General features: G+C 40.9%; 1 protein-coding gene across 6 annotated transcripts; it reads right to left on the bottom strand.

The window, feature by feature from the left end:
* Positions 1 to 1,563: 1,563 nt before the first annotated feature.
* On the bottom strand, positions 1,564 to 4,701 carry LOC147614105 (glycerophosphodiester phosphodiesterase GDPD2-like). Of its 6 annotated transcripts, none has more exons than XM_086780636.1 (10): positions 4,340 to 4,696; positions 3,678 to 3,859; positions 3,531 to 3,590; positions 3,336 to 3,425; positions 3,006 to 3,206; positions 2,759 to 2,854; positions 2,581 to 2,668; positions 2,384 to 2,492; positions 2,100 to 2,227; positions 1,564 to 2,000 (listed from the first exon to the last, which is right to left on the bottom strand). In XM_086780636.1, the coding sequence occupies exons 1-9, from the start codon at positions 4,392 to 4,394 to the stop codon at positions 2,104 to 2,106; spliced, it is 1,005 nt and encodes a 334-aa protein (XP_086636762.1). In that variant the 5' UTR covers positions 4,395 to 4,696; the 3' UTR covers positions 1,564 to 2,000; positions 2,100 to 2,103. The 6 variants fall into 6 exon arrangements, 5 of the variants coding, with proteins under 5 accessions (XP_086636762.1, XP_086636763.1, XP_086636764.1 ...); XM_086780637.1 differs by having other exon boundaries at positions 3,336 to 3,422; positions 4,340 to 4,695; XM_086780638.1 differs by having other exon boundaries at positions 4,430 to 4,695.
* Positions 4,702 to 25,846: the final 21,145 nt, after the last annotated feature.

Here is a 25,846-nt window from a genome sequence, read left to right as displayed (position 1 = left end):
TTGGTCATGAATTGCCACCCCTCATTCTAGATAATCTCACTTCACACCTCAATACTCCTTTTCATCCCATCGATCTTGGCCTCTATTCAATACCCAACTATCTCAATACCTCGATCCTTCTTCGTTACACACTTCTTCTTAGCATTCCACCATCCTTTTACCTTTCACACATGACTTTGTTGTTGCTACTTTCAACTTTTCTTATTCTTCTAGATAGCCCATAGGAAAAGCCAACTAGGTGAAGTTGGTGTGTCTTCTTGATGATAGAAAAGCAAAAGTTGATACTTTAAATCCTCCTACATTAATATACCTCGAATGTATTGTGTCTATGCATATGTACAAAAGAGAACTTGTTTGAAAGTACTAGGATATATTAGCATATAAAATTGAGCAATAGCACTTCAAAACTGTTTGGCAATTAATTAGCTAGATCTTTTGGATAGAGGACATATATCGTTTGAAACACCTTGTATAGATGTTGAGAATACCATAAGCCTTAATAATTGATTTGTTTCTTGGTATGATTTAATTACAACGATATTTTCTCAATCATTTCATTCTCTCTCTCTCTCTCTCTCTCTCTCTCTCTCTCACACACACACACACACACACACACACAAGCACTTATACACTCCGCTCACTCACCCATTCCCACACCCAATATCTATATTCAAATACTCGCCCCTTCCCATTGAAGGTGTGATGGCTCACATGACTACCTATATACCCTCTTCCCAATTGTAACTTTATAGCATTCTTTTGCCACGTGCTCAAGATCAATTTTAAAAACCCAATTAGTTGTATGCACAGTTACATCATGCACCAATCAATTCTTTGGAAATGAGAGTGCAAATTTCCCTCAAATGGGTTTAACAAAGTTCTTGCCTTGGAAGTACGAAGCAGGATGTTAAAAATTGTTGTTGACTTCATGGCCACGCAAGAAGATATGCTAGCTAGCATCTTAATTTACATATGAAAATCCCCATATACTTCTTACGTAGCTGATAAGTATTGTTCATTGAGCACTACTGTCGCTTTGAATCGCAAATACATCTTTAGTATTTTACCTGCATAAGAGGCCTTAACCATGATGAGCTATTAACAGATTGAGTTGCCACTTCTAAAGTGCTCAACTATGCTTTACCAGTAGTCTCCCTCCCCCACATCCTCCAGTAACCTAGTTTGATTTACTTGGATTATCAACAAGCAGGGATGTGGTGTGGAGCTGAAAGCTGCAAACTCCATGTGATTCAATATGTAGACACCCATCACAATGGCAGTGGTTTCAATCCGGTGCACATGAAAATGTTTTTTAACAGCTTGAGTTCCATCCAATAAACAGTGCTAAACCATCATTACTCCCATGTAGTGGATTTTTGTGCATGTATAAAGCTTCAGTAAATTTGTTTGATCCACTGTCCTTTGTAAATTTTGGGTTGATAGTTTAGAATACGATGTCAAAAGGTCTGGGATATTGAATTGCACAAATGCCTTTAATTGCATAGTACAAACCTTGCTTACTTGAGCCTTGTTACATTACCTCTTTTACACTCCACATGTTAACCAGTTCTTTTGGTTTGTTTACCCTTTCAATTTTTGTTTTTTTTTCATGACCGCGCATTTCTCATTTGTTGGCCTCTCATACATCCTTGAGGTCTTTTGTAGACGTCTCTCTCTCTCTCTCTCTCTCTCTCTCTCTCTCTAACACCACATTACTTCCCCCCCTCTTACCTACACTCTCTGAACAAGATCGTTGAAGATTAGTAGTAACCCATTCACACCTAACTTCAGTAACCTGCACAGTGGGCATGGATAATAACAGAAATGAGCTCTAGTGGGAGATTAGGACTTGCCCTTATTATTTGAGAATGAAAACGTTAAAGACGCTCATTTTTTAACTGATGCTCTAACACAAAAGGGAAGCTCTTTGACAAGGCACCAACACAACCCTGAGCTGTAAATGGACAGAATCAAAGAGTGTTTCGATCCCCATGCAAAATCTGCAAAACCTGAAAAGTGTTAGTTTGCCACATCATGGTAGTAATTTTCTTACATATTGCAGCCTGTTGGATTGCAAATAAAATACAAAAGTTCCCCACCATTTTAGGAAAGGCCCCCAACAGGACCCTTGTTTTTCCTAGACTCGATCACCATTTCTGACACATGATCTACAATCAGGCCGTCCACACCCAAGCTTTCCTGAAGGTGGAATGCCTCTCCTATATTGCTGCCAAGCAAAAGCAGAAGATCAATGCCTCTGTATATCACCTACGTACCCAGCCTGTATGTATGCATGCAAGTATCATGACACAAAGAGTCACATTGCAACCATTTACAAGAGGTGAATAGAAAATTTTACTATGCACAGAGCAAAGCTAATTACTTTAAGTCTCCGTAAGTTATTAAAGCAAGGCCGGCAGCCTTAATCTGCTGTACTGCCTCAGGATGCTGAAGAATGGCTTTCACTTCAGCCACAATGCCCTGCAAATTTCCTGTAAGTTTCCTCAGATTAGTGTGTCATAAAAAAGGCATACAACATAGAAAGCAACCTTCTGTAACAAACCAAAGAGAAGGTACAACCTGTTAGACAGACTTCAATTGCAGCCGTCAGAGAGTTTCTTCGGAAATCAGGGTAAGTGCCTGGCACACCATCTGTTAAGAACAAAATCTGGCACAATGCACAAGATGGTCAGAGTCTTTGAACACATAGCCATAATGATAAAAAACAAAGTAACCAACAAACCTTTAGAAGACTTACTGGATATAGGGATTGCTCTTGTCTGAGCAAGAGAACAGCATCAGGATGAAAGCTTGAAAAGAAAACCCTACGCCCCATAGCACTCTCCTTCACAACCTGCACTTATGGTAGGTCGAAATCAGGAATTGGAAGATCTGAAAGGGGGCAAGATGGGTGGGTTTGCAGAATCTAGGAGTCAACATGCCACCACACATGAATGAAGAAACCTATGTACTAGGGCCTTCTTACCGTGATCATCTCTGTTTACCTTCAAGACTGCATCAATTGACTGTTTCAACTCCCAACTCGAAACGAGATTATAGTCATCAAACTTGAGCTCAATGTTGAACCCAACCAAGGGGAAAACTTGCTCGAAAGCCTCCTTGAGTGAGCACAAAGAGTCGTCCACAGAAACAGTCCACGTGGAAAATGCCCCACCCAGAGTCTTGCGGAACAGTACTTTCTCGGCCTGTAAGCAAGCATCAACATGATAAGCTTAAAACCCAATCAAAGAAGGAAACAGTCACAACGAGCAGTACCTGCAGGAACATGAAAACCAGCAAGTACAGTAGGTGTGATACTAAAGCTTAGGACTCACCTTTCCCAAATCCTTCTGATAGCCTATTGCAAGAAACTCCTGGAGTGTCAAGTCACCTATTCGTTTGTGCAGCAAGCAATTGTTTTCCTGCTGCCACACCCCCCCCCAGCGTGCCCAAATGACAAGTTGCAACAGTAAGAAAACCTTCAATGCAAAGCACATGTAAACCATGAAAAATCTTGTCTTTGTTTGTACCTTGTCATCTATAACAATGAAATCGTCATGAAAGATTATGGGATGCCCATCTTTGGTTACCTGAAGGCCACATAAAGAATTAGTCATGCATTGCCAAATTACATGCTTTTGAAAGCCTTCTGCAAGGCAAAGTTGAAAACTATTGACCTGTACATCAAACTCGACAAAATCGGCCCCATTTCTGGCAGCCAAGTCAAAAGAAACAATGGTATTTTCCATGATGGAAGGTCTTGGATCCCCAATCACTCCATGAACAGTTACTATGTTTTTACCACAACCTCTGTGTCCAATAATGGCTAACTTAGATTCACCATTAGATTCTTTGGCACCTGCAAGAGCGGCAGAAACATCTTCACGGTGACCCCTTAACACTAAATAACCGATCCTAAGGTGCGATAATACACATCCGCATATGACATAGGGTATACATATGCATATATACACCATGATCTAGGGTGCCTAATGTAGCAAGCCCAGCGTTCAACATTAAAACATCTGCTAAATAGACGTGTGCACATCCACAATGCACTTGGGTGTAGACCATTAATGTAGCAAGAAAGCTGAAGCTCCGTTATATATACATACATTTAAGCACAGAGAGGAGTACACACGTGTGTGTGACATAGATATATGCATATACATGTACATGTACAAATTTGGCCTAAAGTTTGACACTTGTTTCTATATGCATACATATATGCACGTATACAGGAATGTCTCTGTTGCTACGGCGAGACCGGCCCAGGGTTTGAGAGCAGCATCACTCAATGCAGCATGGTTAGGGATTGTCAAGAGAAGAGATTGCTTACCTCCAAGCACGTTTTCAATCATCGGGCCCGAATACAGAGAGCCAGAGGCCAACATCTTGCTTTACAGGAGAATTACAAAGAGGAAGGTACCTGTGTTGTGAAGACAAAGGGAAAAAACCTTCAGGGCAACAGGTTGATCATCATCATCATCGTCGAAAGGTGTCCATTATTTATTGAGTCATGATGCAAGCTTCGGCGAAGGAGGCTTAAAGGGATGCGGGCTGCTGTGGTTGAGAGGAAGGGGGGAAACGGTGGTGGTGAAATGAGATCGGAATCTCAAGTTGCCACGTATGTATATCCCATGTGCTCGTGACTCATCAGCCTGCCGGCAATGGAAACCTTCAAATTTGAAGGCTATTATGAAACATCCCGATTCCCCATTGCTCAATGATAGGCGTGTTTGGCTAGAAAAAGCTTATTCTATTTAAAGGAAGCAATACAAAACAAAAATAAAAAGTATATGAGAGTAAAGGGGTCAATTATTGGACACCCCATTTTGAAGACAGTGCCCACCTCTTTTTAGACACATCCTTTACCTTTTTCACAAGAAAAGTCAAATTAAAGAGCATAAAATCAAATGTTGCATCTTGCCATTGGCTACAAAAGTGCAATCAACATGATTTTATGATGTACATGATTTGGAGATTACAAAGTCCATAAATGGACCCTTTGACTTTTCAATCTTAGATATTGGGACATTCGATCAATCCTCATTTTCTTGTAAATGGGTTACTGATTGACTTTAGTATAGTGAAAATGTGTAAGGATAAGGTTCAAATATGTTAAATAGAAATACATTATCATGCAATACGGCGTTCATAGAATCGGAGAGAAAGTTACGGCAAACAGATATTGATGTACAATCTTTGCATTTATTAATAGAAAGTATAATTTTGTCTATTCTCTCTCACGTTTTGTCAAAATGTAGCCCTTTAGGCTTCAAGTGTTTAGTGCTAATTAGCATTATTACTCCTAATTTCTCACAATTGGTCACAACATTCAATAGCTTATCTTTTCTTCTTACTATTGAATTAGTGTTAAATCAACCTCAATTAACAAAGTAGTTAGTGTGCATTTGAACTTTCAATTGGCCTCTCTCTTTTACAAAGTCAGTAGTGTGCACACTAATTGGCAAAGTAATTAGTGTGCATTTGTGCATTTAGGCTTTCAATTGGCCTCTCTCTTTTACAAAGTAAGCAGTGTGCACACTAATTGACAAAGTAATTAGTGTGTATTTGTGCATTTAAGCTTTCAATTAGCCTCTTTTATAGTTAAATCCATGCATTAAATTGTGTAAATTAGGGTAGGTTCTCCTATGAGACAGCCTTTCCTGTGGAAGCATGGATCGTATTGTTGTAGGCAAACTCAACAAGTGGAAGATACTTCTCCCATGCACTTCAGTTGCATGATTAACTATTTGGACCACTTGGGCTGGGCTTGTAGACAACCGTTCTTTTAGTTTCTCTAAGTTGGTCCTATCCCTATGTGCTTGCCTTGAGAGTAAGAGACTTCCTTAGTGCTTTGTAAAATTTCATTTGCCATATGGGTAGTACATGTATCGTAAAGATAAATCTTGCATCTATATCCTTCCCCTACAAGCCAACTTCCATGCTTGCTTTTCACTAGGTTTGTTCTTGGGGTATTTGGACCATCATTACTCTCTCTGTATATTGTTGTCATGACTAAACCTCAATGTGCTATGTGCACCTCCCGACCAGCTCAACTAAGAGTCCATTGTTGACATATTCCTATCCATCACATGACCGTTGCGCCACATTGACGTATCAATTGAGCCTCCACTGATGCAACCTCATTGGTAGGAGCCATGCGCCACTTCTCGCACATTACTTTGTGCTGACATGCACACATACTTTGTTGTTGTGTGGGCAACCATGCAATGCTCCCAATGAAATAGGCAAGATCTCTCCCTATGTGTCAGGATGTTTTTTTTCCATTGAACACATGTCGAAGTGCATTCCAATTAGCGTGAGCCTCGTCTGCCCCATGAAATCAAAGAAATCTACCCTTTCAAAACCATGGTTTGCTAATCACTAATGCATTCCCATAATAAACATTGAGTCTCCATGTCCCCCTCTTTCATTTCACATGGCGCAATTGTTGGAAGATCCTACATGTTGCATGAAAACTCTAGTCATTTATGATTTAACGCACTTGACCAACTCTGACTACTTTATACTCTACATTCGTAATATGCTACCTTGGATCATACACATGACAAGCTATGGTCACCTAATATGATGGTCAACAAACTATATCCACACGTCGCAGGTTGCCAGAGCCAGTGTCACATTCGATTCACCAAATCCAACCGTGAAGTGGGTCCAATGGTGGACATCTTGAAAACAAAGCACTTCTCACTTGAGGACCCTTGTCCCGAGAACCCGCTTCCGTGGTGGAAAAAGTTGTAAGTACACTCTTTTTTCAGTTCAGAAGTGCATCCAAGCCAAAGCTGTCCTTTAAAGGCCCGTGTGTCGGGCTGCCATGACTGACCTCCGAAACCTAAAAATCAAATTATTCAAATTTCACCCTTTACTTATCTAGATTTTAATAGCTCTTTTACAAAAACATAATTGCCCCAATAAAACTAGCCTACCAGTTGTCTTCCACCAGTGGTCCCATCTCCTCTGCAATGTTGATGAACTCTTGTTCCCCAATGAAATGTTGATGAACTCTTGTTCCCCAGTGGTCCCATCTCCTCTGCAATGTTGATGAACTCTTGTTCCCCAATGAAATGTGAGGAACCACCTTCTTGCACTAGCGCTGCCATTACGATTTCTTTGGCCACTTACATTTGTACCTTTCTTGCCCCGGCATTGTAATCTACTCCTAGCACCCTGGACACCATTTGCTTTGTCCTATTAGTTAGTGCCTTTGATGTGCCTTCCCATACATTATGTTGATGGAAACCGATGTGTATCATTAATCGACTCATCAACTCGTTGGAGGGCATCACATAATAGATGTAGCAATACATATCGTCAATACTGAGTAATAATGGCAAAGGAGCTTTTCAAACACATTGCTGTACTCCTCTCCAGTGGTGGTCGGTGCCTTTAGCATGCTTCTAGTAAAATGTGATGTATTTTATACCCTATGGTTCTATAAGTGCGGGCAACGTTCATTCACACACTTCAAACTACCTAAGTAATGGCTTCTCCGACACACTCCAGGGAAGGCAACGTTAAAGGTTTACGGATTTGACTACCACTGGGGATCATACTTAGATCATACTTATGCTCCGTGAAGTTCATTCCTAAACGTGTTCCCATGGTTGGTGGGAACTCAAATGCAATATCATCATTATATTGCCTAGGAATCTCCATGGCCTTGATAACCTCTTTGACATTCAACAAAATCTTTGTTAATGTGTTTTCCTTCTTCATGCTCCAAAGGTATTCCAAAATGCTCTTACCATTTGTAACAGTGGATGAGGCTTATGCACCGGTTTTGTTGTTTTCTTGCAAGGGGCTGCATATCACACATTAGACTGAGTTGGAAGTCCTTTGGGCGGGCGACCTTTTATGATATGCTATGCTCTTCATTTTTGCTATTTTCTTATGTGTGTCATCCAAGTGTGCAGTCAAGTGGCTATTGGTTGTGGGTTTGAGTTTAACAAAGCATCAACTATTGCGGAGTAATTCGCTGAAAGAGAGTCCTTAAGTACATAGAACTCCTCCCCCTCATGATTAGAGGTTGCCTCTAGAGTGTCATGCAACTCTTGAGCCTCAATATTTACTATTGCTTGCAATCCATACAATGAGTGGAGAGGTACTTGTTCTTGTAAGAACTTTGCACTTACGAGAACTCGACCATTGCTCAAACATGGATTCTTCTTAGACGATGGGGAGGTTATTATATAGCTCATTGTAAAGAGGGACAAAAAAGAAGTACATAAGAACAAGAAAGAATGACACAACAAGTACCAAGTACACATGAAATGAATGGTGATTAACACCCTTGAATAAATTGGCCATTTTTATTTGACCATTTTAAAGTAATTATTATTTTTAAAAAAATTAATTAAAAAAATTATGTGATAGAGATATATATATATATATATTTGAAATTAGCATCCTTACATTTGATGCTCCTAGTGTTCTTACTAAATCTGGCGAGACAAATTGGATTCAAACCATGTTAGCTTTGAAATCTTTTCCATATCAATAACATCACAAATGATGGCATCCACATCATAAAAATAGAAGGAAATAAGATAATAAGGATATTTCATCTTCGTATGGGCTCCCTTAGTGCTGTGGTTTTTCACATACAATTCTAAAAGAAAATCCATATCTAGAAAACAAACAATATGCATATCTCCAAATGTAAAAGACTTATTGTATGTTATAACAACCATTAAAACCCTCATATAGATAACCAAATGGAGGAATTTTGGAGTATATTGCCTCTTGGAAGTATCAAACTTGTACCCTCTCTCTCTCTCTCTCTCTCTCTCTCTCTCTCTCTCTCTCTCTCTCTCTCTCTACGTGGACAATGCAGTCCACGTGGCACTATGCCATGTGTAATGCCCGAGCTCAGGCATTACATGTGGCATGCCTATGTGGACTGCGTTGTCCATGTGTAATGCCTGAGCTCGGGCATTACACGTGGGGCGGTGCCACGTGGCATGTGCATGCCATGCACTCATAACCACCTTCCTAGAGTTCCTCTTTGTCACCTCCTTGCAAACCCAACAATCCGCATGAATGAGGATTCCATTAAAGGGTTAATTAAAAGCATGAAAGAGAGCATACCAGTCGCGACAATGGTGGCATTCATTGTCTCTGAGGGATTCCCTAGCCAAGAGCCCTTTCCATTCGATTGTCGAAGTGTAGACGATCACAACCTATCATTCATTGTCAGCAGAGTTTGACATGATACTAGAGCAGATGGAAGGATGGCAATAGATGGTTGGGAAGATGTTTGTTGCCTGGGATGGCAATCATTGACTCAAAGCATGGCAAGAATGGGAAAAAACCACTCGAGTTGAAAGAGAGAAGGTTCCCAAGGTGATTTGTAGACTGGTCCAATTCCTTGTTGGTGTTTCGCATGATAACAAGTGGATTGTATCTTGTTTTTTGTGATTAAAATGAACAAACATATTATATGTCATCATTTACCTTATTTTTTATGTATGAAAAATTGCTAGGGTCACTACTATTCATGTGCCGAACACAATGGCACATGATATATTTATGATGCAGTGTGTGGACCTTGCCGATCCATAATCGTTGTTGTCAAAGTTCAATGATGCGGATCATGCATGGGCTGAGAAAGCTATTACTTAGGCCCTAACAGATCGAAGTGGTTGAAGCTTCTCATGGCACTCCTCTCACAATTGGTTTTTTAGGTATGTGTGTGCCTCGTTCTCAGACCACAATAAAGCCATGTTTTGATTTTGAAATATGTTTCTTAAATATAAATGCATTGCAATTGAATTTTGATGCCATGTACCAAGCCAAGGTCAGTGGCTTGCCTGAGCAAGGGAGTAGAGAATACCTTTTGAATGGAAAAATGCTCAACAAGAATTACAAAGATGCCCTAAAGGAGACGGAGGTGCTATTTACAAACATGGGACATGAGTAAATTACGAACCCCGACTGTGACAGAGTTTTTCAAGAAAGTGATCTCCTACCAGGGCTGGGGTGAAAAGGCTAGCAAATTCACTACTCCCAAGCTAGCAGAGATTGCTCGAGTAGATATTCCAAATGGAAGGCAAGATCTTTTACTCTCTCGGTGCATTAAAATATTCTTTATACTTTGGACAACTGGACGCACTCTCACTGGGGTGCATAAAGATGGCGATGACCAAATAGTGACCTACATATACATACTAGTAAGTACGCTAGGGAAATCATTGAGCTTCACTTTAATAAAAACCACTCCTTCACTCACCTCTTCTTGGCCATCTTCTGACATGGCATACAAGTATCACGGGAAGCACAAGAACAAAGTCCTTTACAATGTGAAGTTCCAAGTCCTTACCTCTCGCATAGTGATCCCCAAGTGCTCCACACGTAGAGTACACACCATAGAGCCGTCGGCCTGTAGGAAGTCTACATCAAGAATAAAAGGTGACTCCATATCTCCCTAAAAACATTCCATTGAGGAACCGCAACCTCGTCCTTGTAAAGAGAGATTTTTTGGAAAACCGGCCCACACCAAGTGTAGGCCTCTGTTGCATGACGAATGAAGATCAATACAAGGATGCAACAAAAAAGACACTTAGGGCTCTTGAAAAGAGTTCCAAGTTGTAGATGAATGTGGGAGAGGGCTTGACAATAATCCCACATGGGAACTTTTGGGAGTTCTAGAGTTTTTGTATAAAAGGTGTCCCATTTGAGAGCTAGAGGACTCTTTGGTCATTTGGTTGAGAGGCTCATAGAGAGAGCTTGCTCCATAGCTCCTTCTCAAGTGCTCTCCCAAGGCTCTCCATCTCCATTCATGCTTCAATCTTGTACTCTCTATTCTCTACATTTTCAATGATATGAGGTTATGGTCTACACACTTGCTAATCTAGATTTCTTAATGATGTTTTGATGCTAAAATCTGATTTGTAGAGTGCATGTGATGAAGCTTGTGCATGAAATGATGTGTAGTTGAGGCTTGTGTGATAGCTCTTTGCATGTTAGGTTCTTTGCATAAGTTGCATTTTTGTGCTTAAGTGTAGCCTAATCTTGATGCTTTGATTATGTTAGATTGATTGCTTGAGTGTTGAAGAAGGATTGAGTAGGACAAGAAGTCATTAGTGTGTGGTTAATTTCCCATTCGGGATAGCCTCTATGCGCTAACCGGGTTGCATTCACGGATTGACAAAGTGTGTGGGTTGGAGTGTAGCCTCCGCTATGCTATGATGTCCCAAACAATGGCGTCGCTGCCGGGGAACGCACACCTAAGTTAGTGAAGAATGTTAACCATTACTTCATACTAAGTGCTCCATTGATTGCAAAATCGTGGATTAGGGTAGATTAGAGTAGAGTTTGCAAGGGCATTGAGTGTGTGATCTCAAGGGTGCCTTGTGTGTTTTCGGTTTTTTGATTAGAAGCAAAAAAAAATTAAAACCCCATTGCGGTAGAGAAATCCCGCCATTAATCAGATTTATGCACTTTCTGTTTTTGCATCTTTGACGGGGTTGGCGAGAGTTAGGTAGGAAGTAGTGGAAGCGGCCTTCTTTCTTTTATTGTTTTGTTGTTTGGTGGGAGGGCGTCTGCAGCAAAGATATATATATATATATATATATATGAAACTGTAAGACGGCTGGAAGTGGTGCGAAGGCTGCATTGAGCGCTGCATCGAAGGTATATACCGACGTGGAAGTGGAAGCGAAGGAGTAGACGGCCTTGTGAAAGCGTTGGCTGCATCGAGCGATGGAGGCAAAACTGTAAGGCGGCCAGTTGAAAACTCACGGGTGGCGTTGGCTGAAAGAGGTGGAGGCGAAACTGTAAGGCGGCCAGTTGAAAACTCACGGGTGGCGCTGGAGTGCATCGAGCGTAGCTGTCGGCAGTGAAGGTGGGCGCAAGCGAGAAGAAGGAAGCGGCCGTAGAAGAAGTGGAAGAAGCGCTGGAGTGGAAGGAGCGTCGCTATCGGCAGTGGAGGTGGTGAAGGTGCTGCGTGGAGTGAGGGGCCGTAGGCGAGCGGCAGCCAACGTGGCGTTGAAGTGTTGGCAGTTGGGAGCGAAGGCGTTGGAAGCGACTGTGGAAGCGAAAGAAGCAGAAGCGCACGCCTGCGCAGCAGCTGGGAAAGCGAAGAAGAAGCAGAAGCGGTGGTGAGCTGGCAGATAAGGTTGTCATCAGATCGAATCCGCAGCGAAGAATCCGGGAGTCGGCGAGGCGGCGGATAAGGTAGGTGCATTTTTAATTTTTTTAATTTTTTAATTTTTATTAAATTTTCATGTTTTTTGTATTTTTAAATAAATAATAATAAATATAAATATAAAAAACAACAAAAAATATTTTTTTTAAAAAAAAGAGAAAAAGAGATAGAAAAAAAAGAAAGAAAAAAGAAGAAAAAAGAAAAAGAAAAAAAAGAAAAACAATTAAATTAAAAAAAAAGAAAAAGAGAAAGAAAAAAAAAGAGGGGAAAAAAAAGAAGAAGAAAAACAATTTTTATTTTTGTAGTTTGAATCCATTTTTTAAAAATTTCTATAAAATTTTACATAAGTAAAGTAGCGTGCATTTTTTATTTTTATTTTTGTAATTGAGTGCATAATTAGTAGATTTATATTTTTTGTAATTGGCACGAAATTTATTAGTTTTAAAAAAAAAAACAAACAAACAAACAAACAAACAAACAAAACAACAAAAGGAGAAGAACACAAAAGAAAATAAAAAAAATAAAAAAAATTCTATAAATTAAGTGTTTTTTAAGAGTCTACTTTTTTGCATATTTTGTAATTCTTTTTTTTTAATTTTTTGCATAATTAGTGTAACTTGCATTTTTTAAGTTTTTGTAACTTTGTGCATAATTAGTATCTTTTTTAGGGTGATTCATAATTTTTGTAATTAATTTAAAAAAAGTAAAAACATAAAATCATTAAAAAAATCATTTAAAAAAATAATAATAAAAAAATAGGATAGATAGTTACGCCACACATACTCATTTTAGTTGCATTTAGTGATTAGATAGGTTAAATATATATATATATATATATATATACATACATACATACATACATACATACATACATACATATATATATATATATATATATATATATATATATATATATATATTAAAAAAAAACAAAAACACATAAAAAACCAAAAAATAAAAATAAAAAATTTTGACCTTATGCACTTGCGGTCGGGACGTCTTATAGATTCTGCCATAGGGCCTAGGGCACCTTCTAGAGTACCTACGCAGGAAAGTGGGACCCAATCTGTAGGAAATTTGGCAGATATTGCTGAAACCCTTTCTGAATCCCAATCCGATACCCTTTCCTCCAGAACAACTAGTTCATTGTCCATGGACAATCTTGGGCCGTCAAATAGTCATCCCGTAGCCCCAAATAGAACACTCACAAGATCCTTTAATCCATTTGAAGCCGACACCATGGGGTTAACACTCAATGTGAGACTCCAATATGTCTACACAAATGCTCAAGGAGCTGAGATCTTTAGGGATCCACAACAATGGTATCTTGTTAAGATCGCAGACATTTTCTCAGAACTTGATAGAGCACCTCTAGTCAATGACCAGGGTAACATGTACATGGGTGGAGATGGTGTTCGCTACGAAGTCACCTTCCATCCAGAAAATGTAGACAAATTAGGGGAGCTCACTAAAACCGAGTTCTTAGACTTATCAAAACTTTCCAGAGCAAGGGAGTCTAGAGATGATTGGCTCATTGAGCCGGACATGCCTGGACCCTCCAATGCCCAGTCCTCAAAGCCATCCATAGATGATTTACTTCTTGTAGATCTAAATTTGGAAAGGGATAGGAAAGGCAAGTGTAAAATGGATCAGGGGGCTGAGAACCAATGGGAGTTTGTACGACAAATTCCAGTGACAAAGGTCTTACAGGATGACCCACTTCAAGAGGTCTATAAGGACTCTTTAGAGGGATATTATGCCACAACTAGATTGCCATAGCTAGATCTTCCTCTAGCTCATGTGGTGGTAGTTGAGAAGCTTGCAGGACACATGAACAGAATAATTGATAAATGGGCCAATGAATACCGAACCTTAGATTGGAAAGAGATTCGGGAGCTCACGTGGAAAGGACAACCATTATTCATGGAAGTGTTCTCAACAAATACAGCCAAACCAGGAGAGACAGCCTTTCTTGGAGAAACTGTTGCTCCTCCCCTACGAGAGTTCACTAGAGACGGACCTTCAACATCCAAGTGGACCACAGCTAGTAGCCCAACTCTAGCACCAAGATATCGTCCTACACCAAATGTGCGACCACAGGTCACACAACAACATCTTTCTCATTATAACAATCGGAGGGTAGGGGAGCCAACTCGGCCTCCCATTAATGCACCTCCTGAAATGCGGGTGACAAGATCTTTGGAGGGGTTTGGTGAGGTTGGTAATAGGGTACCCACACCAATTTTGGATGCATGTGGAACATTATACCAAAGAGAGGAACAATTCCCACTGAGAGTAAGAGGCCGTAGGCCCTATGATGAGTATTCAAGACAAGTAAGGCCATCAACTCTTTTGAAACTGGTAAAGAAGTATGAAGGGTCGGGAGATCCATACGACCATGTAGCAGCATTTAGGCAAGCAGTTCGAGCTGAGCAAGTGGCTGATAAGCATACTCAAATTGAAGGATTTGGACTCACTCTTGAGGGAAAAGCCCTGGCTTGGTTTCAGGCATTAGAGGCTTCAGACAAATCTTCTTTACGAGTTTTGGAAGAGAGATTCATTGCTGCTTTTTCCTTGATGGGAATTCAACATGACACGGTAGCACACATCTACTCTTTCAAGCAAGGCGAGAATGAGAGTGTTAGAGACTGTGTAAATAGAATGAAGCAGTACATTAATCGTTGCCCAGAAGATGAGAAGCCCGCCCAAAGTCGATTAATTTCTCTCTTCTTAAAAGGACTCAAAAATTCAACACTGCATACACATCTCTATGCGAAGAAGCATACAAATTTCAATGAGTGTTGCCATGATGCTATGGATTTCACCGATAACTTCAAATTCCAAGATGGTTCTGGCCCAGAGGTGAAAACTAGAGATCAGTGGGGTGATGACCAAAGTTCAGGGTCTAGCGCGCTAGTAAATCCAGACCAGATAGCTAACCTAGTACTAAGAAGGTTGGGAAAGACCTATCGTCCACCCATGTAGCCACAACAACAGCAGCAGAGAATGAGGAGTGTACTTCCTACAGGTCCTCATCTTTGTGGAGCATGTGGCGGTAACCATAAAACAGAGGAATGTAATACCTTTTCTCCTCTAGTCACAAACCAACCCACAAAAAAGTGGTGCCAAGCCTGTGCTTGGAACTTTACCCACACCACACAGGAATGTACTCGCATTGCGAGAATGAGACAGGAACGTGAGCAGCCAAGGGGTGGAGTGGCTCCACAAATGTATCAACAGTATACTAATTTTGAACGTAAGCCACCGATGGCACAAGAGCAAGCACGATCTGTTCTTGGTGCTCAACCTCCTGCTCCAGGGACTGCTCCTGTGAGGGTTGTTGACTACGACAATTCAAATATGTGTAGAGAATTGGTAAACCCAGGCTATGTGGAGGAGGAATATGTATCATATTCATCCAAAGAAAATCTCTTTGAAAGTCCTGCATACCCAAGCCTAGCACTGGCCAGGGGAACAAAACTCTTTAATGTTGCTAGGCGGCTACCAACCTAGGACTCCAGGCCCCTCAGGTCAATGGCAGACAAGGAAAGTAGAGGCCAAACCAATGGGCCCTTGTTATGAGTGCGGAGAACCCCATTGGGCTCGTGATTGTCCACATCGCTCAAGGCAAGCATCTCGATCCAATACAACAGTACAACAGTTTCCACCAATTGAAAGATATTGTCTGGGGTGTTGTGTCGAACACTTCCCAAAGGATTGTCTGCAGAAACCACATGAGGAAGGCACCTCTCAACCAAAGGTCTCACTCAACCTTGTAGGGGCAGTTCCATCACCACCTTCATCAGAGAATGAGGATGTCGTGCCACTTAGAGTCATGACTAGATCACAGACACGAAATGCCGAAATACAAACTGATGAGACCCCTCGAACTAGGGATGCAAAGACAAATCTAGTGGACAAGACTCTATAGTCCACTAGAAAAAAGACCACTAGGAGGAAAAAGAACCGAAACAAGTGAACTAAAAGTGCATCCACTAGTTCTCAAGAAGCCTCTAAACAAAACATGAGGGATAAAACTGTTACATCCCAAGAAGTGCATAAGGAACATCAACCTCAACCTGGGCCTAGTACTAAACAAAATGAGGCTAGTACGACTGAGGATAGTTCTGGGGGTTCTGTTTTTGTGGATAAAGTGAATGAGACTCTAGAGGCCATCATTGATGCTCATAGAAGTCGCATTGCAGCTTTATCTGAGCTACCCAAGAAGCTTCAAGAATACCCAAACCCTCGTGAGGAGAAGATCAATCTAGCTGTACATCAGCAACTCATAGGGAAGCTCAGTCAATACTTGAGGGACCACCACCACCTATTCCTCGGGGCCCAACCTCTCTTAAGCCAACATTAGAAACCATACCAGAAGTGTCATCAAGTCGGGAAATGAAAAGTGAGCTCATTTCACAAGCTCATAGCGAAAGGTCTGCACCAATTGACACCCAATTGAAAGGAGGTAATCTGCCACCACCTAGCCTTGTCTTCCCATGCAATGATGAAGTTATTGATGCTAATGAGAACATGGCAAATGAAATATGGGCCGCAGTTCATGAGAAAGTTAATGAGAACATGTCCTCTATTAGTTCGCCTCCATTCTCTGAGGTGGATTTTACCAGGGGCACGGAAAACAACTTTAGACACCGAAGCATCCAGGAGGAAGTTCAAACAATTGTTTCTCCTAGAAGTAAGCACACAATGAAAACCTTACCGTCATATCTGGGAGAATATGAGAACTGTTCTCAAACCTTGAGGATACCCTCCATGCATAAAAGGTTGACAAAGGAGAAGGATATGAGTATGGTGCAAGCTATTTTGTCAGCACCAGTGGCTTGTACCTTACCTTTGCTTGATTTGATAAAAATTCGACCTGAGTTGTGGAATGATATTGCCACATGTTTGTCAGAGCAGGTATTGCTACAAAAGGGTCACCATGAGTGTACTATACACCCCGAGACAAAGCATGTAATGCCAGTTCCTATCAATAAAGTAGGAAAATTTTGTGAGGACGATCAGGGAAATGCTACCCTCCCAATAGAAGTGCGAAAAGTAGCTTCAACTGCAATACTTGATAGTGGTGCAGGAGTGGGCATTGTGACAAGGTCCATTTGGAAAAAGTGGGGCAAACCAGCTATTAGGAGTACCAGGATGCACTTGCAGCTAGCAGATGGAAGCTTAGAACATCCCCTTGGGCTGCTTGAGAACAAATTGGTCACCACATGTGGGATTGAATATAAGCACACCTTTGCAGTAGTGGATTTTGGAAAACATCCAAACTATGAAGTGATATTGGGTAGACCATTCATGCGACAATTTCAAATGATTCAAGATTGGGGATACAATTATTTGTACCTCCGACATGATTCTGTCATCACAAGGGTCAACCTAAGAAATCACTCATATCGTGATGTAACAAGGTCTCCAATAGATGAGTTTGATTCTGCTTCATCTGAGGGCTCAAGAGTTACATTGTCAGATGAGCGAGAAGATCTGTGGATATGTGGAGCCTCATGTAGGGATTTCAACACTGAGAGACTTAAGGGTAATCGAAGTGTATCAGATGAGGCATACATTCCACAACCCTTCCCTGAGCATTTAATTGATCCATTAGAATGGAGTCATGTCCTGGCAACATTATCGACCTGTGCTTTACCTAAGCCAATTCAATTCTGTGACTCAGATGGATATGACATTATTCCTATACGAATGGTACAACCACGTGACCTTCTAGATGATTTGTACTATAGGAATGCTTCCACAACAGCACTGCATGTAGAAGAAGTCTCAGTGGAGAATTTAACACTCAAATCTGCTAATGATGCTGATCAAAAGGGTGGTGTTTCTACCTTACAAAACCCACTTTCAAAATCTGCTCTTGAAGCTCCAAAACAAATGATGTGGATAATTGATGAGTACTCAAGTGAGGGCCATGGCTGGCATGTTCCAACTACTCTAGTTGCTGCTCAAAGAAGGCCGGGCAAGAAGGAATTATCAATGTGGCTACCCAAAGATGCGTACAAACTTGTACCATCTAGTCCAGTTGCTAAACCACCTAAAAAGCACATCATTTCCAAGCCTAAACCTCGGATTGTTACTCGATGGGTCCCAAAACATGTTCTTAAAGCACAAGGCTATTATGAGGGTGCAATAGCAATTTGGCTTCCAAAATGCCATCGTTTGCTAGGGGTAAAAGAGTGTTTCAGAAAGATTCCAAAAGCCACCCTTGATTTTCCATATCAGTGGGTGCAAAAGAAATCAACACAAACTCTTCAAGAAAGGAAAGGTGGCTTTGATAGCACCTACAAATCTACTTGTGTTGATCTTCCTAAAACACCGGTTGTCCCAATTTCTCCTTGTTACACCATTCCACCATCAACTTGTGTACCTAAGACAAGTCCAAATGAGTCTCATTTGAGCATAGATTCTAGCATTTAAATGCCTAAATCATCTTATCTTGCTCAAGTTCCAAGACAATTGCTAAAATCCCCGCCTAAGAAGGACATACCAAAAACTAAAGATAAGGCATTAACACTACAATTGAAGCTCTTTGGTAGATCAATGTTTGAATAGGGTAGTTCCTTATGCCTTTAGAAGATGTGTTCTTTTTGAGATAATCTTGTTTTTGATTGGAATTGTAATGATGGATATGAGTGTTCTAAATTTCATTGTTCTATGTCCAGATAACTCCTGATGGATATTTGGCGAGATACATGTCCACCATGCATTGACCCTGATAGTACTCGACCTGATCATCGCGGGGGTTATAGTGCTCCTCCGTTTCAAACACATTCTAGGTACTTCTATGCTCCCTTAGGTGAAAATTGTTGTGGGCATCACTTTGTCACGTTATTCTATCAACAGCATCACCCATTTCCACATTGTCAAGAGTGTGCACGGCTCGTATTAGGAGAAGCTTCACATATTTGTTGGATATGCCGCTCTTACTTTAGACGATATGGCATGGGCTTAATGAAGCAAATTGTGGGAATTACACCCCAACGCCATAATCTTCTTAATGTGAGAATACCAGAGAGAGGACCAAATCAACGTAGATTACCTGAGGAGGTTCAAGCACAACAATGGAGGGATACAAGCTTAAATGACTTGCAACCACCGATCTTGCAAGCCCTCCTTCCCCAAGCCTCAACATGTCAATATTGGATCAATATGAGTACCTATATTGCGCAGTTCCAAAATTGAAACTGTCTGATTAACCTTCCCATAGAACCAATGCCATATTTTAGTGAGGAAGCACTCCTTCCTCTACCACCTTCTCCAGAGGCCGGTTTTTGTGAGGGGTTGTCCCTGCATCCTGAGGAAATTGATACCATCTTTCCAGCAGACGAGGACACGGATCCACCACCAGCGCAAGGGTAAGCTCAGTGACTCCACAATAAGATCGACAAGCCAGGGCACTTTTCTCCCATTGGGTTTTTCCCCTCGGCTATATTCGGTGATTGGCACCAATGGCAAATTTTATTCTTTTCTTGTTTGTTAATAAAAATTTTGCAGAGAACTCCGCTAAAAAAAAGAGCATCAAACACGCCCCAATAGTCCACCTACCGTGCACACAAATTAGGAAGGGGGGAGACATGCTATGCCTACAAAAATCAAGGAGGAGCAATCTGCACAAAATCAGCAATGCATCAATGCAAACGAACAACATCAACAGGGCACTACAACAGGTGTATTCAAATCTTAATCTTTATTTCTTTAAGTGCTTTTATCTTTTGAATATATGGTTTGCATGTTCGCACAATGTTGGCTGGTTTAAGTTTTTGATTAGTTGTTAAAATATGGTGAGTGAATTCTAGACTCTTAGAAGACTTAGTAAAAGATATTTCTATCTAAAGACAGTGTAGGATATATACCAATGGAATATGCCAAGTTCTCATGCTTTCAAGGTATATTAGTTATCCCTAGTGGTAGCTACCTCTTAGATATGAGCTAGGTGCTAGGATTAATAAAAAAATTTATGAAAATATACCATAAAATATATATATATATATACAAAGTAAATTGAGACATGATGTGTCTACAGCCATGTGGAATGCTTGGTAGGACCTGGGGTTGTTTTAGCACCTTGGGGCTGATGCCTTGGTTTCCATGGGGTGAACACTGATGTCTAAAAGCTTCAGAAAAAGACCTTTGAGGAATCTATCGCCTTGATAGATGTTGATAGGACTCTGGGGTACACTATGGGCCCTCGAGACCGATGCCCTCATCTTCAAGGGGTACTCCTTATGTCATAAAAGAAAGAAAAAGGGTCTGTCGCCCTTGAGATACTTAGCGGTCTTTAGATTCTCTTGGCGGAGGTCTCTTGGCCATTGCTTGGGTCTCTTTGGGATGGAACCTTAATCTTTATCACCTTCTACACACACATCAAAAAGAAAAGAAAAAAAGAAAAAAAAAAGAGAATTCCAATCACCTTTGCTCATATTTAGGAGTAGGTTTGCCACTTAGGAATAACTTACATACTTGTAGGACATTGAGACTGCGGTCATAACCGGCGGTGTACAAAGCACACTTGCCTTTGCATAGCACTATCTACCACTTAAGTCTCACTTTGACTAGTCTTTACTCACCTATTTTAGTACTCATTAAAACTTTAATCAGCCTTGCACTTGTATGCTCACGTGTGAAATTATCATTGCTGGTTTTTCTTTTCTTTTCTTTTCTTTTCTTTTCTTTTTTTCAATAAAAGACTTTACTTGTATCCATTGTTTTTTTGTTGTTGCAGCTCTTGCTACTACCGCGCTCGAGGACGTGCGCAAAATAGGAAGAGGGGAGTGTTGCATGACGAATGAAGATCAATACAAGGATGCAACAAAAAAGACACTTAGGGCTCTTGAAAAGAGTTCCAAGTTGTAGATGAATGTGGGAGAGGGCTTGACAATAATCCCACATGGGAACTTTTGGGAGTTCTAGAGTTTTTGTATAAAAGGTGTCCCATTTGAGAGCTAGAGGACTCTTTGGTCATTTGGTTGAGAGGCTCATAGAGAGAGCTTGCTCCATAGCTCCTTCTCAAGTGCTCTCCCAAGGCTCTCCATCTCCATTCATGCTTCAATCTTGTACTCTCTATTCTCTACATTTTCAATGATATGAGGTTATGGTCTACACACTTGCTAATCTAGATTTCTTAATGATGTTTTGATGCTAAAATCTGATTTGTAGAGTGCATGTGATGAAGCTTGTGCATGAAATGATGTGTAGTTGAGGCTTGTGTGATAGCTCTTTGCATGTTAGGTTCTTTGCATAAGTTGCATTTTTGTGCTTAAGTGTAGCCTAATCTTGATGCTTTGATTGTGTTAGATTGATTGCTTGAGTGTTGAAGAAGGATTGAGTAGGAAAAGAAGTCATTAGTGTGTGGTTAATTAATCTTCTCCCATTCGGGATAGCCTCTATGCGCTAACCGGGTTGCATTCACGGATTGACAAAGTGTGTGGGTTGGAGTGTAGCCTCCGCTATGCTATGATGTCCCAAACAGCCTCCAAGGCTGTCGAAGGTGTCCATGACTCCCAACCTCGTCCTAATAAAGATCCCATGAATCGTTTGCAATACTGCAAGATTCCTAGAAAAACAAAGTATATAAGTGGATTTCAAACTATATAACGATGAAGAATGGAGAGAGTCACACCAACAGGGGCTAGAGATCAAACCTTTGTTTTCGCTTTCCCAAAAGTGCGAGACGACGGAGGTGATCAATGTTGGAGCTAAGAACTAAGTGTAGAGGGTCCACCACATGTGGACGATAGTCTTCATTTAGACAAGCCCAAATACATGTTATTACTATTGTTTAATAAATAAACTAATGAATGTTCAAACATGTTAAGTTCACTAACTCGATCCCAAGAGAGTTGTGTCATCTTCTTTTGAACTCTCTGACCCCAACTCTTTACTCTCACCATGCGGGCTCACCTGTGCATGGGACTCATGCTATCATTGATAGTGTGTCTATCCTCAACATCCTCATCAATGCCATCCCCTTCCCACTCTAGCCGTGACCTCTTTTTGAACGTTTTTGTCATGGTCATGGATGATGGAAGCTCCTCGTTTGCTAATTTCTTACCCTTCTTCTTCTCGAGGGCTGATTATTGCTCGGTACCAGACTTCTTGCCCTTCTCACTTTTGTATTCAATCAACATAGGAACTTTAAACTCCCAAAAAACAAGCTTCATAGTTCATACAAATATTCTACCCTACACAATGAAATGTACTCTGAAACTACTCAGCCTCCTCTGGAGGAAACTCCCCCTCTGTGGGTAGTTCATCCACCATGGGCACACTATCCAAGTGTCCTTGCCCCGTACCTTGTCGTCGATCCACTTCTCAGGGTACAATCTCGTCTCCTTTATTTCGAATTGCACCCATGCATCTAAAGGTGCTCGGGAATATATACCCGATTACACACACTACTTCTCCACCATCTAATACAGAAACATTAAAAGTCTCTAACAAGAGGTGAGGTAGTTGTAGATTGTTTAGGTTTCAAGGTGGATGACGATATCTTCCTCGAGCCAAAACTGCAAGAGGGAACCTTGCCATACCAGTTGGATGCGGACGGGAATCCCATCTGAGATGTTGTTGAGTGTAGCGAGCCTTTCACAAGGTAATTACAACACTCGCTTCATTACAACTCGATTCGAGTACTGTAACCGTTAAATAGTCATTGTCTTTTCTATTGTCGTCCATTTATATATGCCAATTATAAGCTTTTACTATGGAAGGTGGTTACTCGAAACGTTCACCGATCGAGGGGATGCAGTCCTAGATTGCTTTGCTAGTACTGGGACCCTTGCTAGAGCATGCAAGATACTGTATCGACATTGCATCAATGTGGAGAACAATGAGGTGTGTCTTAGTTTGTGTCTACGACCACTTATGTACGTTATCCATGATTTGGGTCAACAAGTTTTCAAGGGCAAGGTCAGTGAGTATGCTCGACGGGAGTAGTAGAGGGACATGGGGGCATCGTCTCCACATGTTCCTCACCCATATCCTCCACCTCCCCCCCCAATACCCCCCATGAGCCCAACATAGTCAAGTGTCTTGTCATGGCCACCTGGTATCCCCCGTTGGGTTCTTTTACAAAGTTCTTTTACAAAGCCCTCATCATGGGCACCACGTTCCAAACTTGCGAGGCCGCTATTCCCACCTGCACTTACACCATTTGGTAGAGCTCCCTACATGTAGCCACATTTCTTTCACCGGCACCTGCGGCACCCATACTGATGTATTTCACTCACTTGTAATGAAAGAAATATATTGTTTTAGACATTATTGTGATGCACTATTGTACACTCAAATTATGTCAATGGCATTGTTTTTAGCTTTTGTTGTGACCATTTAGGTAATTAAATTGCAATTGAGAGAGATGGAGCAAGATGGATAGAGATCTCAAGGCCATGAGACAGAGTGTGAATGAAAGTATGAGTGAGACCTTAAAATAATTATTTTTGTGCTTAAAATAATTATTTCTATTTCTAAGAACTTATAAATATAATAGAGATTGCCATGTTCCAGTACTCTTCTTCTACACACACATATTACCCCACCCTCCCCTTATATCTTCATATTTGCAATAGGCTGGACATAAACTCAATTATCATGGGTTCATCCAACAATCCCTCTAATACTACTACATTTGCAAGCATCTTAAGTAAAGCTCTTTAATCTTTCATGCACCTCAAAGAAAAGAAATCTAGATCGGATGCCCTTATGGAAGCATGGACAATAACGTCTGAACTATAGGAGCTCTACAAGAAGCTCACAATAGAGAAAGTGGTAGACCTTGCAGATAAGAATATGTTAGAGGTGGAAGAAGAAAGCCATTGGGATATGGAGAGCTTTTGGCATCTTTGAAGAGGCAAAAGAGGCTCCTCTTTGAGGAGAAGTTGCCACCTTCATTGCAAATTTAGGGTAGACAGAGAAGGCCAAGATGATAGTTGAGGCCCAAAATGCTTTCATATATTGTTGCATGTGTTCAACATCTCGTGGGTGATTATCATAACATGCTACAGTATTGCAATTTTTTTTTTGAAATATAATGGAAGTTGCATCTCTTTATGGTGTATTTGTGAAGAAGTAGCAATAATAGTGGTCCATGGAAGTAAAGAACATTGTGTACACACATGCTTTCATGTATTGTTGTGTGTGTTCAACATCTTGGCCAGAGTTTGTCATGTAATGCTGTGGTTTTGTAAATTTTCTTTGGAATATAATGGAAGTTTTAGATCATAATATGGTGTCTTTGTAAATGAGTTACAATGATAGTGGCCCATGGAAGTAAAGAACATTGTGTACACACATGCTTTCATGTATTGTTGTGTGTGTTCAACATCTCGTAGAGGTGTTTATCATGTAATGCCGTGGTCTTATAAATTTGCTTTGGAATATAATGGAAGTTTTAGATCATAATATGGTTTCTTTGTAAATGAGTAATGCCGTGGTCTTATAAATTTGCTTTGGAATATAATGGAAGTTTTAAATCATAATATGGTTTCTTTGTAAATGAGTTGCAATGATAGTGACCCATGGTGTTTAGTGCTCAACATCTCATAGGTGTGACAATAGAGGGAGAGGAGTAGACTGATACAAGAAGGGTAGAAAGAGAACCACTCGCCTGGTGAAACTTGAAGAGTGGGTCCGTGGGGCTGCTCTTCCTCCACTTCTCAAGTTTCACTCACATTAAATGACGTCAGATGGGTAATGTGGTGCAACCCACTCTTTTTTGCATATGGCCTAAAGGGTCTCGTATGCAAAAAAGAGCAGGTTTGGGAAGAACATCACACGCATCCGGCATTCGATGTGGGGGCAAGTGAGTTTGTGTGGTTAATCTCCCCCCACATGCCAAGACATGTCAGATGGGTGTGACGATGTGGTGCAACTTGCTCTTTTTTGCATATGGCGGCCCAAGACAGTCTCGTATGTAAAAAAGAGCGGGTTTGGGTAAGACACTACACCCATAGGGTGAAACTTGGCAAATGGGTCCATGGGATTGCTCTCCCTCCACTTACCAAGTTTCACCCCATTGGATGGGTGTAGCAGTGTGGTGCAACCCGCTCTTTTTTGCATATGGCACAAGGAGTCTCGTATGTAAAAAAGAGCCGGTTTGGGTAGGACATCAAAGAAAAATACAAACTTGTAAAAAGTTAAACTGCCAATATGTCATAGTCCAATATATTAAACATGATGGGTGTGTAACAGATGGGAGTGATGGTGTGGTGCAAGTCTAAACCCTAAACCCTAAAAACCCTTAATCTTAAACCCTAAACATGATGGGTGTATGTCGGATGGGTGTGGTGCAATTCTAAAATCTAAACCCTAAACCCTAGACCCCAAACTGGAAACCCAAAATCCCAAACCCCAAACCCAAAATCCCAACCCAAAATCCGAAAAACCATAAAAACTAAACACAAAACTCGAAGCAAGAAACTCATAAACAAGTGGGTCCATGGGATTTCTCTCCTCTCCCTTGCCAAGTTTCACTCCCCATCGGATGCCACATGGGTGTGGCAAACTAAAAACCATAAAAACTAAACCCAAAACATGAAACTCGAAGCAAGAAGCTAAAAATTGGCAAGTGGGTCCATGGGATTTCTCTCCTCCCACTTGCCAAGTTTCCACCCCACATCGGATTGCATATGAATTGTTAACAAAAATTAA

The sequence above is a fragment of the Cibotium barometz genome, chromosome 42 (assembly GCF_041138505.1).
Source record: "Cibotium barometz isolate CiBa-2024 chromosome 42, ASM4113850v1, whole genome shotgun sequence".
Lineage (NCBI taxonomy): Eukaryota > Viridiplantae > Streptophyta > Polypodiopsida > Cyatheales > Cibotiaceae > Cibotium > Cibotium barometz.
The sequence above is the reverse complement of the archived record's forward strand: the minus strand, read 5'-3'. Positions and strand labels throughout refer to the sequence as shown.